At 37.8% G+C, this 16,487-nt stretch overlaps 1 protein-coding gene across 6 annotated transcripts in view; it reads left to right on the top strand.

Annotated features, from left to right (window-relative positions):
• Nucleotides 1-4,533: 4,533 nt before the first annotated feature.
• Nucleotides 4,534-16,487, top strand: part of KIF27 (kinesin family member 27) — a 66,746-nt gene continuing 54,792 nt past the window's right edge. For 3 of the 6 annotated variants that reach the window (XR_015715407.1, XM_087822728.1, XM_016222917.2), the window contains exons 1-2: nt 7,349-9,070; nt 13,528-13,728. Coding sequence is in view for 5 of the 6 variants with exons in the window: in XM_087822728.1 (XP_087678854.1) it covers nt 8,773-9,070; nt 13,528-13,728 (499 nt within the window). In the remaining variant the exon portion in view is untranslated. Of the gene's footprint in view, nt 4,637-7,348; nt 9,071-13,527; nt 13,729-14,832; nt 14,979-16,487 lie in introns of those variants that run through there. The other 3 variants (XM_087822727.1, XM_016222916.2, XM_016222919.2) reach the window with 3 other exon arrangements.

The raw sequence follows: 16,487 nt of genomic DNA, 5'->3' as shown, positions 1-16,487 counted from the left end.
AAAAGACAGGCAAGGCAGTGCAAGGCTGTCTGGTGCTCTTTGGTGTCCAAGACCCAGCTATCTTTTCTCTTGTGCCACTAAGCACAGCTTGGACTCATGATCCAAGATGTTTGCATTCTAATCTAGGCAGCAGATTGAAGAAGCGATGAACTTGAAGAGTGCAAGGGTTGACAGGAAGGCTCTAGCAGCTACCACATGCATTTTTGCTTTCATCTCATTGACCACAACTTAGTCTTATGACCACAGCTAACTGCCAGGGAGGCCAGGAAAGTAGTCTCAATTTTGGGTGTTGGGTTCCAGCTAAACTATGTAAGGAATATGAATGGATATTGGGAAACAGTACGTTTTCATCACCAAGCAATGATTTTGAAATTTTCGTACCTGATATGGACTAAGAATTTAAATTAAATAACATTTCACCCTAATGGTTCTAATAGCCATTGATGATCATTTTCCAGATCTGTTATTTCATTAGTGATCACAAAATGGTAATGTTCTAATTCTAATAGTCTTGGTTTTAGGGGCCGTGTGCATGGATAACTTCTCCTTGATGGATTTCAGGGTAGTCTGGGAACTAATGAACACGGAGCCAGCTCCTGAAGTTCTGGAAGGTGAGAATGGAGAAATAGGATCTGCAGAGTTGTTTCAGTTGTGGATTCATTCCGCACACCCTCCTAAAAGCAATTAATGAAAATGTGCTCATCTCCTGGGGCCCCCTGCTCACAGCCCTCCATTCAGAGAAGTCTTTTGATTACTATCGATAAACCAGTTCTAGCAGAGATTAAACATCAGTTCTAATTTCTTGGTGACTCAATTTCAATAGCTTTTGCTTTTGTTTATCCGATCATTTGCCTCCCTCTACAAACTCAAGTAATTTAGCCACAGTACCATGTCAATGCCCTCCAACCAAGGTACACTTGTTGCAGCATGGGGCCTCTCAGTAAGAGCATGATTTGGAGGAGGGCCTAAGGAAGCAGGGTTCACTCTAGATTAGATGCTGTCAGAAAACGGCAATTCTACCATTGGCTAGCTCAATAAATCTTATCTATAAAGAGGACAGGCTAGCACAAGGAAAAAGCTGAAAGTGGTAAGAAGCAGCAGTCATGCATTTTAGCCAAGATAGAAGGATGTTTGGTACTGCGTGTGTGGCACAGTGGCTTTGTTTTGGTTGTGCTTAGATAAAATTATCGAGTGGCCTTGTTTTGTCTCACTTTAGCATGGTGACCTCGTCTGATGTTGGTATTCTGTGAAATTATGTTCAACAGGATTCTAACATGGGATAGTTGTGAGTGCCAGGCCAGCTTTTGTCAAGGGGCTGCTTCTGTTTTTTTCTCAACCTTTAACTTCCCCCCTGATTAGCACTAAAGAAATTAATACATTTCATTTAATTCAATTCAGAAATCTTATTTGGAGCTCCTTCACTGTGTCCCCTCCCATGAAGCTGAATGGGTACTGGTTTAATAATCGGGTGTGGAGGGATAAGTTAAATGAGCCGCAGTATAAGGCCTAGGAGTCAACTTTGAGGCAACTACGTCTTCCTTTTCCTTGTGAAGGCGCTGTGAATCGTCTCTCTCTTAGTGGGCTTTAATCACTTTTTCCTTTCTTTCTTTTTTATCTTCGGTTTTTGATTCTCGGCCTTTTGGTGGATGCTATTGTCAAAAGCAAAACCTGAACAAGTAAGGAAAGTGATCTTGTTCAGTCTATTGTAATATGAAGAGCACCCCAAATCCAAAGTTAAAATCTGTGGTCAGGGTGGTGTCGCCCAGGTCCTTTATAGGAAGGAGTAGACAAATGACAGGTTGGGGGATTTACAGGTGAGGTTGTTTTTAATCGGGAGAAGTCTCAGTCAGTTCACTGCACAGGAAATGTTTATCTCTGTGTCTAGCTAGTTTCAGGCCAACAGTTATACTTTCAGCTAATCATTCATGAGACAAAGAATGAATAATTGGAGAGTCTGTGTCTGGCCTTGTCAGCAAGGTGAGGCAAAAGGAGAAAGGTGTGTGTTTGGCCTTATCAAAGGTAAACAAGGGAGACATGAGGACTCAATAGTTAGTCTTACCTAAGTCACATAGAGAAAGGTGGTCTTTTAAGGTAAATCTATTCCCAGAACATAAAAGGTTGAGGGGATTTCTTAATGTCACTGTTTTTTTTCTTTTTAAAAAAATATTTTTTTATTGATTTCAGAGAGAGGAAGGGAGAAGGAGAGAGAGATAGAAATACCAACAATGATGCCCTGCCGGGCGTGGCTCAGCGGTTGAGCATCGACCTAGGGTCCAGGTGATCGGGGTTCGATTCCCGGTCAGGGCACATGCCCAGGTTTGTGGGCTTGATCAATGACTCTATCATCATTGATGTTTCTATCTCTTTCTCTCCCTCTCCTTTCCTCTCTCTGAAATCAATAAAGATATATTAAAAAAAGAAAAAAAGAAAAAGAAACACCAACAATGAGAGAGAGCCAGGGATCGTCTGTCTCTTGCACGCCCCCTACTGGGGATGGAGCCCGCAACCTTGGGCATGTGCCCTGATCCGAAATCAAACAGTGACCTACTGGTTCATAGGTCTAGGTCGATGCCCAATCCCTAAACCACACCACCTGGGCACTGTTGTCTTTTTTAAAAATATGTTTTTATTGATTTTAGAGAGAGAGGAAGGGGGAGGGACAGAGAGATAGAAACATCCATCCCCTGCTTCCTGCACAACCCCTACTGGGGATTGAGCCTGCAACACAGACATGTGCCCTAACTGGAATCAAACTGGTGACCTCTTGGTTCATGAATCATTGACCAACCACTAAGCAACACCGCTGGGCAATGTCACTGTTTTCTGAAAGTATAGAGCTCAGATGAAGTTCATTGTCACCATCAACCCTTTCTGGTGCTCGTTCTTTGGTTGGAGACAAAGTAGGCTGCCATGGCCTAAGCAACATTTTTATTTGCTCATTTATTTTATTTGCTCCCAAACCATGGGAGGTAATGATTTTCAAAGTAAGGAAGTCCAGAATTGTAATTGTGAGTTCTCCACAGTGTAAAATATCCAGAGTCAAGAACCAAGGGTCTGGGCTTCCCTGAGGGAATTACTATATGCTCACTGCATTGGTTCTGGATAATCTGATGGAGGGAAAACTCTTCTCTATAGAATAACTTCAGCTAGTAAATGCAAAACGGAATATTAAAACTAGAAAATTACCATTTTGGAACTGCCTTTTGAGCCAGTGATCCCACTTCTAGGAATATATCCTAAGAAACCTGAAACACTTATAAGAAAGAACTTATGCACCCCTATGTTCATAGCAGAGCAACTTACAATAGCTAAGATACGGAAACAGCCCAAGTGCCCATCAGTAGATGAGTGGATAAAAAAGCTGTGGGACATTTACCATGGAATACTATGCAGCTATAAAGAAGAAGGATCTCTTACCCTTTGGGACAGCATGGATGGACCTGGGGAATATTATGCTTAGTGAAATAAGCCAGGCAGAGAAAGACAAATATCACATGATCTCATTTATATGTGGAATCTAAAGAACAAAATAAACTGATGAACAAAATAGATCCAGTGACATAAAACCATGGAACAGGTTGATGAATCTCAGAGGGAAGGCCGGCGTGGGGGAGTGGGTGGGGAGAGATTAACCAAAGAATTTATATGCATAAATGCATAACTCATGGACACAGACAATAGTGTGGTGAAGGCCTGGGGGTGGGGAGGGGAATCGGTCCAGGGTGGAGGGGATCAATGGGGAAAAAAAAGAGACATCTTTAATTCTTTCAACAATAAAATAAGGAAATAAAATAAAATTACCATTTTGGTATCCCTAATGAAATGATAGATCTGGAACATCACCACCAACGGCTGTTAAAACCATTAGGTAAAATGTTGATGGGGAACTTTTTTAATGGACGAATTAGGCTGAAAGCACCCAAACTCACTACTAATCTTAACATCACTAAAAGTAGGATATGCAGACATTATGTGCCTGCTGCTGTGCTGCAATAGAAAGTACACAGCCCTATTTGTGAATTAAGAGCGAGGGGAATGGGATCGGCTGCTAACTGGCGCGGGGAATTTTCTTTTGGGGTGGTGAACATGTGTTGTAATCAGACAGGTGATAGTTCCAAAACGTTGTGAATGTCTAAAATGCCACCAAATAGCACACTTTAAAAAGGTTCATTTTATGTTTACTTCAATAAAAATTAACTGACTTGGTCGCTAAAAATATTGAAACGCAATGTGAATCTTTCTCACTTTCATTTTACAAATCCGTGGAGAGTTCATTTGGCTCAGCAGCCTGAGAGGGGGCGGTAGGCCTCCAGTGCCCCAAACAGTAAGGCAGGGAGGGGTGGGGGGCGGGGCTTGACTGGGGGCGGGGCTTGGCGGGGTGGGCGGGGCTTGGCGGGGCGGGCGGGGCTTGACGGGGCGGGCGGGGCTTGGCGGGGCGGGCGGGCGGGCGGGGGCGGGGTCCGGCGCGCGGCGTGACGCCCGGCCGGGAGGGGGCGCGTCGGCGTCGGGCTCCGCCGGTTGCCGGGAGAAGCCGTGACAACAAAAGGCGCGGACGGCGGCGGCTGCGGCGCGGTGGAAGGAAACCGGGGAGTTGTGCGCTGCGCTCGCCGTCGGAGACCCGGGCTTTCTCTCGCCGGTCGGTGCGAGGCGGGCGGGTGCGGTGCGGCGCCCTGGGGTCTGCTCGCCTGCCACGGCCCAGGCCCGCCGTTGGGAGGAGGTGGCGCCGGCGGGGGGTCGCGCTCGGGGCCGCCGCTGGTGGACTCGCGGGGGGGGCGTTTGTGGCACTGCTGAGGCTGGTGACGGGGCCCGAGGGGTGCTGGGCCCCCCGCCGGGCGGCCGGAGGAAGTTGGATCCCCCTGAAGAGGGGCAGAGGGGTCTGTGGGAGCGCGGGACCCAGCTGCGCCGAGTCGGAGCCTAGTGTGTTCCTCGCGCTCGTCCTTCCAGCCGCGGGATCTGGGAGGAGTGGAGGCCCCCGGCCTTGGGGGTGTGGTTTGTCGCCGGCCGCCTTTTCACCGTCGCCGATGTTGAAACTTGGTGTATTCTAAGTGCTGTGGAATCCGATAGCCCCCTCCCTCCGAGGTAGTTGATAACTGATAAAGAAAGGGTGCCCGAATTCTTTCTTTAAAACGCCTTTCAAGTAACACCGCCCTCTTCAAGTTTTTTAAATCTTTGATGATTTCCCCTCTTCTTCTCCATCTAGTTCTTTCTGTATTTGGGAGCCTGTATGCAATTCATTATCCATTTGCTGGAAAGTTTCTTAAGAACATACTAACAAACCACAGTTTTTAGACAACCACTACTTCTGAAAAACCAAGGGCACAGGATGGCAACAGTATTTAAAAACACTTCTGATGAATGACATGGCACCAGTGATCAAATATTTCTCTGGCCTTTGCCCAGATTTCAAACTGGTATTGAGTATGCCTAAATATTACCAGCCAGATTTCACCTTTCTTAACATTTAATGATGCCATAATGCATACACTTCTGATGACTGTAATCAGAATCTGAAGAAGTGTAAGTGCTGTGGGTTTTTAAACAAGTTCTTATATATTAACTTTTTGCAAGCCTTGTGTTTATGGGTCCTTGACTTTGTAGCCAAATTCCTATAAAAACCAAGAAAATGGAGCTTTGAGATCTTGATTCCCGACGTGTGGCACGTTTGGTTCAAAGACACTCATAAAAATTCTCTACAGGTTTGCACATTTCTTAGGTCTACAGTCCTCTCTCCTACTGCTCAGTGGGAATGAGAAGTGAAACTCCAAAAGACAGGATGGTTTAATAATATGTATTGTCTTTGTAAAGGAATGAAAAAATGGAGGAGGAGCATTTACATCTCTAACCACTTTGAAAAATATTAAAGTGTTGCTATCTAGAGTTGAGAAGTCAGAAGAAATTTTGGAAACAGTGCAAAGTTTAAGTATTATACAGGTTTTGGAAGGCAGTAGAAAGCTTGAAAATCTCATTGGTTTCTCCTATGGATCATGTTTCTTAAAGGGGGAAATGCAGAAAAGGAAAGAACTAATGACAAAAGTAACAAAACAAAAACTGTTTGAAGAGAGAACTTTGTAACAAGTTAGAACTTCCTCATCATTGATTTAAATCAATATCCTGTGTGAAACACAAGTATGCTATTACAAGAAATAAAACAGTAAGACTATACCAGCCAGCCAAGAGGCTGACATTTGGGCACACTGATTAGAGCTGGTGACCGCGTTCAGCCATGTTCCTGCTGATTCTGCAGTGACTCAAGGCTGCTTTTCTCTGTTGACCTCCCCCTGAGTCTTTGTACACATTTGTTTTGAGAAAGAAATACTTGATTTTCACTTTGTCTAAACCTACTCCCTTTAACAGACTAAGAAACAAGTACTTTCTTGCATCAGCCTGTGGTTGTCCATGTCTAAAATCAGATTTTCTTTGTATGTATATGTGTTTGGCTTGCATCACTTTAAAATATGCCACCACTTAGTTTGCTTTAATGGCTGTCTTATGAAAGAAATGTATCCATTAGAAATATATGTTGATGGGGGGAAAAAAACAAAGAAAATAAAAATATCCCACTTATACTTAGCACTTTTTAATAGCAATTTTGTTGGAAGTAGTTAGACTTGGCTTAACACAGACCATGACTTGTTTTAATGTGATGGTATAAAATCCCCCTAATCTGTATGATGAAACTTCTAACGTAGGTGATTAAAGACATTTGGAAGAACCAATTTAGCACAGCATCTCTGCAATTTCTTTGATAAAGTTTCCAGTACCAGATGATTGTAGAGTCCTTTAGGATCCAAGAAAAGATTTACCATACATATGAGTATTTATTTTTTCAGTGCTGGATTTTAGTAGAATGAATAAAACTGACAAGGTTAGATGCATCTCTTTGGCCATTAAAAATAGATTGCTGACACTGTTTTGGGATTTTACAGCCCAAGGGAGCTGATATGTTTGTACTCTCAGTGGACTCTTAGTAGAGTGATGTAAATGTGTTTTGTTATTGTGATCCTTTTCAGACTACCACTCACAGAATTATAAATGCATAGTACTGCTGCAGAGATTTTTAAAGCCTAGTGAATATTAAGTATGTCTTAATTAACATTTCCATAGCAAGTAGTGCTGAAAATGTTGTTTTAATTCATTAGTCTACTAGGTTACTTGATATTGTTCAAGATTTGCCTTCTTGCCCGGCCTGGCGTGGTTCAGTGGTTGAGCGTCAACCTAGGATCCAGGCGATCGAGGTTCGATTCCCAGTCAGGGCACATGCCCGGGTTTCTGGCTCTGTCCCCAGTAGGGGGCGTGCAGGAGGCAGCTGATCAGTGACTCTCTTTCATCATTGATGTTTCTCTCTCTCTCTCCCTCTTCCTCTCTCTCTCTGAAATCAATAAAATATATTAAAAAAAAAAAAAGAATTTTATAGTTTCAACCCTTACATTTAAGTCTATGAACCATTTTGAATTAACTTTTGTATATTTGAGGTAGGAGTCCAATTTCATCCTTATGAGGGTAGATATCCAGTTGTCCCATGAGCATTTGTTGAAAAGACTATTTTTCCCCATTGAACTGTCTTGGCATGCTTGTTGAAAATTAATTGCCTATAAATGTGATGGTTTATATCTGGATTCTCAATTCTTTTCCAGTCATATTTAGTTCTGGCTTATGCCCGTACCACACTGTTGCTTGGTTTTAAAACTGGGAAAGTGTGTCCTCTAATTTTGTTCTTTTTCACTATTGTTTTTGCTATTCTGTGTCCCTTGAATTTCCATATGAAATTTAGGATCAGCTTGTCACTTTCTACAAAGAAGTCAGCTGGGATTCTGATAGGATTTGTGTTGAATCTTTAGATCAGTTTGGAAAGTATTGCCGTCTTAACAATGTCATCTTCCAGTCCATGGACATGAGGTGTTTTTCCATTTAGTTAGATCTTTCTTTTCTTTCAACAATATTTTGTAGTTTTCAAAGTATCAGTTTTACACATCTTTTAAAAAATTTATTCCTAAGTATTTTATTCTTTTGACGCTAATGTAAATGGAATTTTCTTAATTTGTTTTTCAGGTGGTTCATTGTAAGTGTAACTACCAATTTAATTTTTAATGTATTAATTCTACTAGAGATTTTCAGAAATAAGTATAACATAATTTAGCAGTAGAAAAAGCTTTTCTGTTAGTTTTGTTTATTTTTAAATAAAAATGACTTAAATTTATATTGACTTATGGAAATCCTTAAAATTATTTTCTGGATTTATCTATAATGTGGCAAAGAAGAGATTTTATTTTTCAATATTTAGCTATAAAATCTAGTACAAGGATTTGCTTTTAACACGTGTGTACAATTACCCAGTTATTTCCTTGTCTTAATTTTCTAACTCCCCAATTACTCAATACTTAGATTAATGAGCAGGGAAACATTATCATTATAGAAAGAAGGGCACAGTAGAATCCCATGTGCTTATCATTTAGTTTTATCATTTACCATCTCATGGCCTCCACCCCCTAGATTATTTTACAGTAAATCCAGACATCATATTATTTCAGTTATAAATTATAGATGTACTTTTATAAGACAGGTCTGCTCTTTGTAACTATCTTGTGTTGGAACAAAACCTGCTCTGATTGACTTTGCTTTAGACAATGATTTGTTTATTAGGATAGAGTCATCAATAATTAAATTTTGTTTTTATCTTGATACACAGGAGTCCAGATCTATGTAAAATGGATGGTTCTCACACTAGACACTGAATATTAAGTAGAAAATCTATTTAGCAAAATCTAAGCTGCCATGGAAGAAATACCAGTAAAAGTTGCTGTAAGAATTAGACCTCTGCTGTACAAAGAAGTTCTTCATAATCATCAAGTTTGTGTGAGAGTTATTCCAAACACCCAGCAAATTATCATTGGGAGAGATAGAGTCTTTACTTTTGATTTTGTTTTTGGCAAAAATTCCACTCAAGATGAAATTTATAATACGTGCATAAAGCCACTAGTGTCGTCACTCATTGAAGGCTATAATGTAACTGTTTTTGCCTATGGACAAACTGGATCTGGGAAGACATATACCATTGGAGGAGGCCATGTTGGTAAGATTCTCCTACTCTGACTTTTGAAACACTTGAAAGAAGCTAAAACATGACAGTACCTGATGCATGTTAGGTGCTGAGCATATTGACTGAATGAAATAATGGATAGGATAATCAGATGTGCTTATGCGTCGTCTTTGATTCATTTGTTTTTACATATTGAAGTTTCATTAAACAGTTTAATTTACAATTATGTTTGTTTGAGGAAAGAAGTTTAAGACAATGTTCAGTGTTCAGCCCTTTGACATTTTTCCAGTTTTATTGAGATAAATTGACATCATATTAGTCCAAGGTATACAATATAAATAACGATGTGCTATATGTTTATATTGCAAAATGATTACCACAGTTCAGTTAACATGTCACTGCTCACAGTTCCAGATTTTTTTCTTGTGATGAGAACTCTTAGCAACTTTTAAATATACAATACAGTATTGTTAATTACAGCCACCATGCTGTACGTTATATGCCAGGACTTATTTATCTTATATTGGGAAGTTGTGGGTTTTGACCACCTTCACCCATTTCCCCCCCTCACCCCTTAATTTGCATCCCTTTCTCTTTTTTTTGCATCTTTTAATAGTCTGCTTGTAAATATTAGAGACATGTAACCAGGACTTGGAGGAAAATAAGATAAATTTGCTTTGGAGTTTAAAGTGTCCTTTTTTTTTTCTTTTCCATTTTCTAGTCAGATTTCAATTTTTACAGTTTTTTGGAGGTATAGTTGACAGCATTGTAAGATATTTTAAGTGTACATTGTGATGATTTGATATATGTGTACATTGTGAAGGGATTCTTCCCTTCTAGTTAACACATTCATCAGTTCATACACACACACACACACACACACACAGATTTCTATTTTAAATACTGAATACTTTAGGATATAATTTCTCCTGCTTGTAATAGTTGGGAAAATGTAGTATCATAAGATTTCCTTTAGAGCTGGAAGGAACCTTGAAAATCATTTTTCTTCATTTATAAGTGAGGAGCTCCAGCCATAGAACTCTGAAGGGCTTACTGAGTTAGTGATAGAGCTGGAATTGAAAGCCAAGTCCTCAATTGAGATTGTTTATTGTATTGGCATTTTTATACTAAAAGCCATCTTTTGAATGTTGTGCATATACATCATTGTTTAAAGTTATTAGTTTTCGCTATATGTGTAATGGCTTTCAATATTTTTTCTACTTTCATACCTCTCAAATATAGACTATGTGGCTTTCAGAAACATCTTATTAAGTGCAGGGATGTGGTGGGGGTTGGAGGGTGGTTGTGTGATTTGAGGAAGCTCTCATTTCAAAGATCAAATGGAGGAGCCTTAAGTGTCAAATGCCACTACCCTCCCTAATTTTTTAGAATCACTGTTATACAGGATTAGGAGATTTGAAAAACTAGATTATTTTAGGGTCTCACAATGAAATAAATTTTAGGTTTTCTACTATTGTAGCTTTTCTTGAAGATTGTAGGTTTTTTATTTTTGTTTTTTGCTTTTTTGATTGGCCAATGTTTTATGACCCTAAAGACTTAGTATGTGCTTTATATTAATAGTAGTATAAAATGTTCAGATTTTGGTGACAGTTATAGCTATACTGTTTTTTATTAAAACACCACGAGTGTAATTTTAATTCTTTAAGGAAAGAAGTTATCTATTGTCCTAAAATACTTTTAACTGCTCTAAGGTACTCTTTACCAGAAGAAATAGACCACCGTTAGAAATTTTAGATGGTGTTTGTTTTTCTTGTTTCAAATACATTAATGTTCATTGTAAAAACAATTGACAAGTGATGCTTAAAAAATTAACCAAATGAAAGCTCATTTCATTTCCAGGAAATAACAGCTTGGTGTATACCATCCTAGAGCCCTGTAGACATTTTTCTAGGCACATTACAAATACATGTTGCTTTTGTTCCTTTTTTGTTTTGTTTGTTTAAAGAAAAAGCATACCTGTACTTCTGTAACTTTCCTTTTGCATTTAACAATATAAATATCATTTTATTTCTTCCCATTTGGGGCATAGAATTTCACCTTGTTTTTTCGGTTGTATAATTTAAATATTTTATAGTTTGAATGGGTCATGGTTCATCCATTCCAGCATTAATGGACATTTAGGTTTCTGATTTTTACTTATGAAAGAAGTTGCAGTACATACCTTTGTACATATCACTTTGCATCCATGTATTCGTATTTCTATAGAATAGATTCCTAGAAGTGGATTTGGTGAATCAAAGGGTATGTAAATGTCGATAGATACTGACAGATCACCCTCCAAAAAGGCCTGCACCAGTTTTACATATTCCCACCACCAATATATGAAAGCCGTTTGTTCATGGCCTTCTCACTTACTGGGTATTATAAATCCAAAGCATTTTTTTTTTTTACCATCTGGTAAGTGAAAAATTGTACTATGATGTTCAAAGTTACACTTCTTGGTGTATTAGTGAAACAGTGAGCATTTTCAATTGTTTCCTGTTTGTTTATTGGCCATGAAAATAATATTGTTTTTTTCCCCCCCAATAAATAATTTGTTGAGCATTTGCAGTGTCTATGGTACTGTGCTAGGCACTATGGCAGAATGAAAATTTCTTAGTTTTGAATATGATACTTATTTAAACTAATACTCATTTTCCAACTTTTCAGAACCTTGGATGTACTGACTTTTACCAGGTCTAATCTCTAAAAACTTTTATTTTTGTACTCTTTAAATAGCATATAATAAATGGCTAATGATGACTATTGAGGTATAAAACTTTATAAATTATCTCTCTGAAATAGTTTATTTCAGGAATATTAGCCTGACATTGAAATATGGTTTGTAGGTTACCAAAATACTTATTGAAGGTTTATTATAAATATTACCTGAAATTGAGCTTTTTGATAAGTCTTTTGAATTTTTGTGCTTTTTTGTTACCTGTTGAAGTGGAGAATGATCAGCTGTATCTACTGGCTAATCCGGAATGCTTATATATACTGTAGTTTATAGATATTGCTATTGGCTTGTTCCTGGAAGCTGTCAAAAAGGAATGTTCACTTTCCCCCTTGTATTGGAAAACCTACAGCTCCCTCTACTTGCCACACGATGGCAGTATTGCATCTTAAATTAGGTGAATGGCAGTTCAACTTAATAGAGGTTCAGATTTTCAGGATGACTGTTGCCAAAAATCTAAACATTGGTAAACTTCAACTTGGAAACAAATTGGTTTTAAGGTTCATTTGTAAGTCAGTATTTTGTAGCTTGTAATATGTTTTCCATGAAACAGTGCTGAAAATGGTAGGCAGGTTTGTTTCTAAATTGGCTTATAGAAACTTATTTAACCTTAAGTCCCAATTTATTCTTTCATTTACTTTAAATTTTATCTTGTACTTTTTTTTGTTACTATTTAAAAAATTGTGGTAAATATATATAACATAAAATTTACTATTTAAAAAAAATATGTTTTTATTGATTTTAGAGAGAAAGGAAGGGAGAGGGAGAGAGACATATCGATGAGAGAAACATTGATCGGCTGCCTCCTGCATGCCCCCTACTGGGGATCGAGCCTGAAACCTGGGCATGTGCCCTGACCAGGAATTGAACCAGTGACCTCTTGGTGCATGGGATGACAATCCATTGAGCCACACCTGCCATGTTAAAATTTACTATTTTAACCATTTTGAGAATATAGTTCTCTGACCGTAAATTCACAGTGTTTTGTGACCATCACCATCCAATGCTCTCTTCTCACACAAAATAAAACCCAGAGTCTACTGTGGTCTACACGGACTTGTATGTTCTGGCTTCTGTTCCCTCTCTCACCTCATCCCCTGTCACTCTCCCCTTGCTCTCTGTGCTTCAACCACACCGGCCGCCTTGTTTATGGATCACATACCAGTTTAGCGTCTTTGTATTGGCTGTTCTCGCTGCCTGGGTCACTCTTTCTTCAAATACCCACATGGTTCCTCCGCCACCTCTTTCAAGTCTTTGCTCAAATGTCACCTTCTCAATGATGCCCATCATGACTTTCCTACTTAAAGTTGCAAACACCTCCCACCTAAATGCACTCACACTTCTATTCCCCCTTACCCTACCCTGTTTGTTTTTTTAAAATCTGGACATACCTATCAGTTTTAATATACCATTTAATTCACTTATCAGTTACTCCTTTTTGCTGTTGTCTGTCTTTCCTCAGTACAGTCCCACAAAGGCAGGGATTTTTTTTCTTCTGTTTTGTTCACTAATGGTTCTCAGGGTCCTAGACTAATTCCTGGCACGTAGAAGGTACTAAATCAGTATTTGTTGAATGAATGCATGAGTGAATTTTGAATAGGGGGCATGCATGCGAAAACTTTTAACTATGAATTTTGTAGTTTTGGTTTAAAAGATTAATAATACAGAGAATTGTAAGAAAATATTGTCAATTTTATGTTGTAGTTTTTCTTATTTTAAGTTTCAGATGTGCTTTCTTATTCTAAATTTTCAGCTTCAGTTGTGGAGGGTCAAAAGGGTATCATTCCTCGAGCTATCCAAGAAATATTTCAAAACATCTCTGAAAATCCTAGCACTGACTTTAAATTGAAAGTGTCTTATATAGAAGTATATAAGGAAGACCTAAGAGATCTTCTAGAATTGGAGACATCTATGAAGGATCTTCATATCCGAGAAGATGAAAAAGGAAACACAGGTAAAGTAGCCTACTTACTTGATAGCCTTCTTTAGCAAACAGATATGATTTAATTCAGTTCCTGGATACATTCCAAAGAAGCTTTAAAAACACATAGAAGCAAAATGAATTTGTTTCTACTTTAAAACTGAGTAGCTTATTCATTAACAATATCAGTTAAATCACCCAGGTGAAATGTAGAAGTTCAGTTGGGCAAGATGAAGTTATTAAGTTGTAATTCAAGATAGTACTTATTTCCTATAATTGTCCCCTCCTCCCTGACTTTAAGTGAGACTGAGAAATAGTCTAAATTAATTTTTGTACTTTTTTTCTCTCAGTTTCCCCAAGATTGAGGATGGCTTCTCCCTTTGGTGTTCGGCCAAGTTGACCCAGAACTCTTCTTTCTTCTTTGATTTTTGTCCCAGCACACCTATTGCTTCCTAATTTGTTTTTAGGGTGGAGAGTTTATGTGTTTGCTTCTCCATATGGACATATACCTGTTTTTTGTTGAGCTTCTCAAGGTCTGACTTTCTTTGCTTAGCACTCATTTAATTTCATTAAATATCCATTTGTTTTGGAAGTGGGAGAAGGTTAGAAGGAGAGGGTTAAAATGCAAGTATTTTAAAGAATAATACTTTCTGCTTTCCTGATTTGAAAGGTAACATGTTCAGCATAGAACATTTTGAAAACATAAAAAAGTATAAGGAAGAAAATAAAAGATCATTTTTTATCCTAGAACCCAGAAATAGCATCTTCTCTTTTTGGTGTGTTTCCTTCCAGATTTCTTTTTCTATAATTTCTAAAAAAATTATAATTTTTTTTAATGTACTTGTGACCCCCACATATAGTATTGCATCTTATTTTTTCACTTTCAACCTTGTGACTCTTTGTGGTCATTTGGTAATTTGTCTTCTGAACGTATTATAATAATTTCTTTACTGTTCCATTGTTGGACATTTAGGTTGTTTCAAAATTTTCACTATTGTTAATAACAAACGTCTGTTCTTGAATGTCTTCCTTTCCTAGAAAACACATTTAGTAGAAGCTTCCAGGAGATAAAGGGTAAAGGGTCCTGTCTGAGGAGTGGCTCCTGCTAGTGGGGGGGTGCGGGGTGCAGCTCGGATTTCTTTGCAGCTAGGAAAGTAAGATGGCTATTGTCATTCAAACTGGAGCCTGCAGGGGGCAGTAAAGCTTGCCTCCTTAGAGACCCTGCCCTGACAGCCCTGGCATTCCTGGATGTTTGAAGAAATTGATTTTTGTTTTGTTTTTTAGTAAGTATACATAGTAGTTTATGAAGTTATTAAATAAGTCAATATAGTTTGTTTTTTCTGGGTAGAATTTAGACTGGTGTTTTGAGCTTCTGTGTCTTATAAAATATGATTATTGAATGTTTTTATCTTTTATTAAAAATTTAAAAAATAATTTATTTTAAAATATTCTCAAAATACAGAGGTATACACTATCACTCCTGATAAACTTAATGATCTAAATATTCCATGAGTGATATCCTGCAAAAATTTTGGAAGGATGTAATAAATTGTCTTAAGACAAATTGCTATATGTCATATAATCCCCTACTCACAACCAAATACATTTATTTGACATTTTTATTTAGTTCCTTTGTGTGAAGCAGTGGTTAGTGTCCAACCTGGATATTGCACAGTTAGTATCACCTCTGAAGCTTTTAAAAAAATACTGGTTTCTCAGCCTCACTTTTCAGAGATTCTGGTGAATGTCTGAGATGGGGTCTGGGCATTGGTACTTTCTTTTTTTACAAAGCTCCCTCCCAGGTGATTTGTAGCTGGACTTGAGAACCATAGATAGTACTAAGCTATACCCTAACATTAGAAATATTTTCTAAACTTTATGCTATGATTTATACTTACATTGTCATATTTTATAATTGCTGATATTTTAGTACTGCCCATAGTACAGGTACACTAGAACTTTAAATGGACCAGTTTGTTCAAAAAGGTGTCATGATGGAAATAATGTAAGCAAATTGATTATTTTTCAAAGAAACAGTGACATAACAGGATCTGATTAAAAAGGAAGTACAACACTCTACTTTGAACTCAGAATTAGGACCTTTACTGCTTTGATTCAAATCTGAAGTCTGTCTACTCCTTTTTGAAATATTTTTGCATATAAACAAATAATGTGGGTAATAGTAAGCTTAGGTTATATTTTGGTTCTTATTCTGCTGTTGAAATGTAAATTTTCTGCTTGTTTTGAATTGCCATCTCATTTGTTTACCTTGTACTCTGATATTATGTAGGGCATACCTGCTTTTAAAATGAATAACTTTATTTATACTGAAAATTTCATCTATCATTGGTCATGACTCCACAATATCAAAAATCCTTAAACCTAAGGAGAGCTTGAATAGTAACAAAACTCAAGAGAAACTAGTTTTAAAAAATGAATGTATTACTGATTAATTCTTTTGAGTTATGTCTTTAATTAATCTATTATATTTTAATTAACCCATTAGACTCCACAAATCAAATACGAGACTAAAGAGTTTTTATTTTGTCAGCTATTTTAAAGAATTGAGCATGATGTGTAACTACAGAGAAACTAGATTGTTAAAAAATATATACAGTTCTTTTAGAACTTAAACATCAAAGTGTTCTCTGTAAAATGTTCCTTTGGGAGATTATCTAAAATTATTTAATGTTTCTGCTTATTACTATTGTTTGAAATACTATTGATTTTTTAAAGGGACTGTCTTAACTGGGCAGTCTAGCAAATGATAACTGTTGTGTGATTAATTGAAC

The sequence above is a fragment of the Miniopterus natalensis genome, chromosome 12 (assembly GCF_054644295.1).
Source record: "Miniopterus natalensis isolate mMinNat1 chromosome 12, mMinNat1.hap1, whole genome shotgun sequence".
Classification (NCBI taxonomy): Eukaryota; Metazoa; Chordata; class Mammalia; order Chiroptera; family Miniopteridae; genus Miniopterus; species Miniopterus natalensis.
The sequence above is the reverse complement of the archived record's forward strand: the minus strand, read 5'-3'. Positions and strand labels throughout refer to the sequence as shown.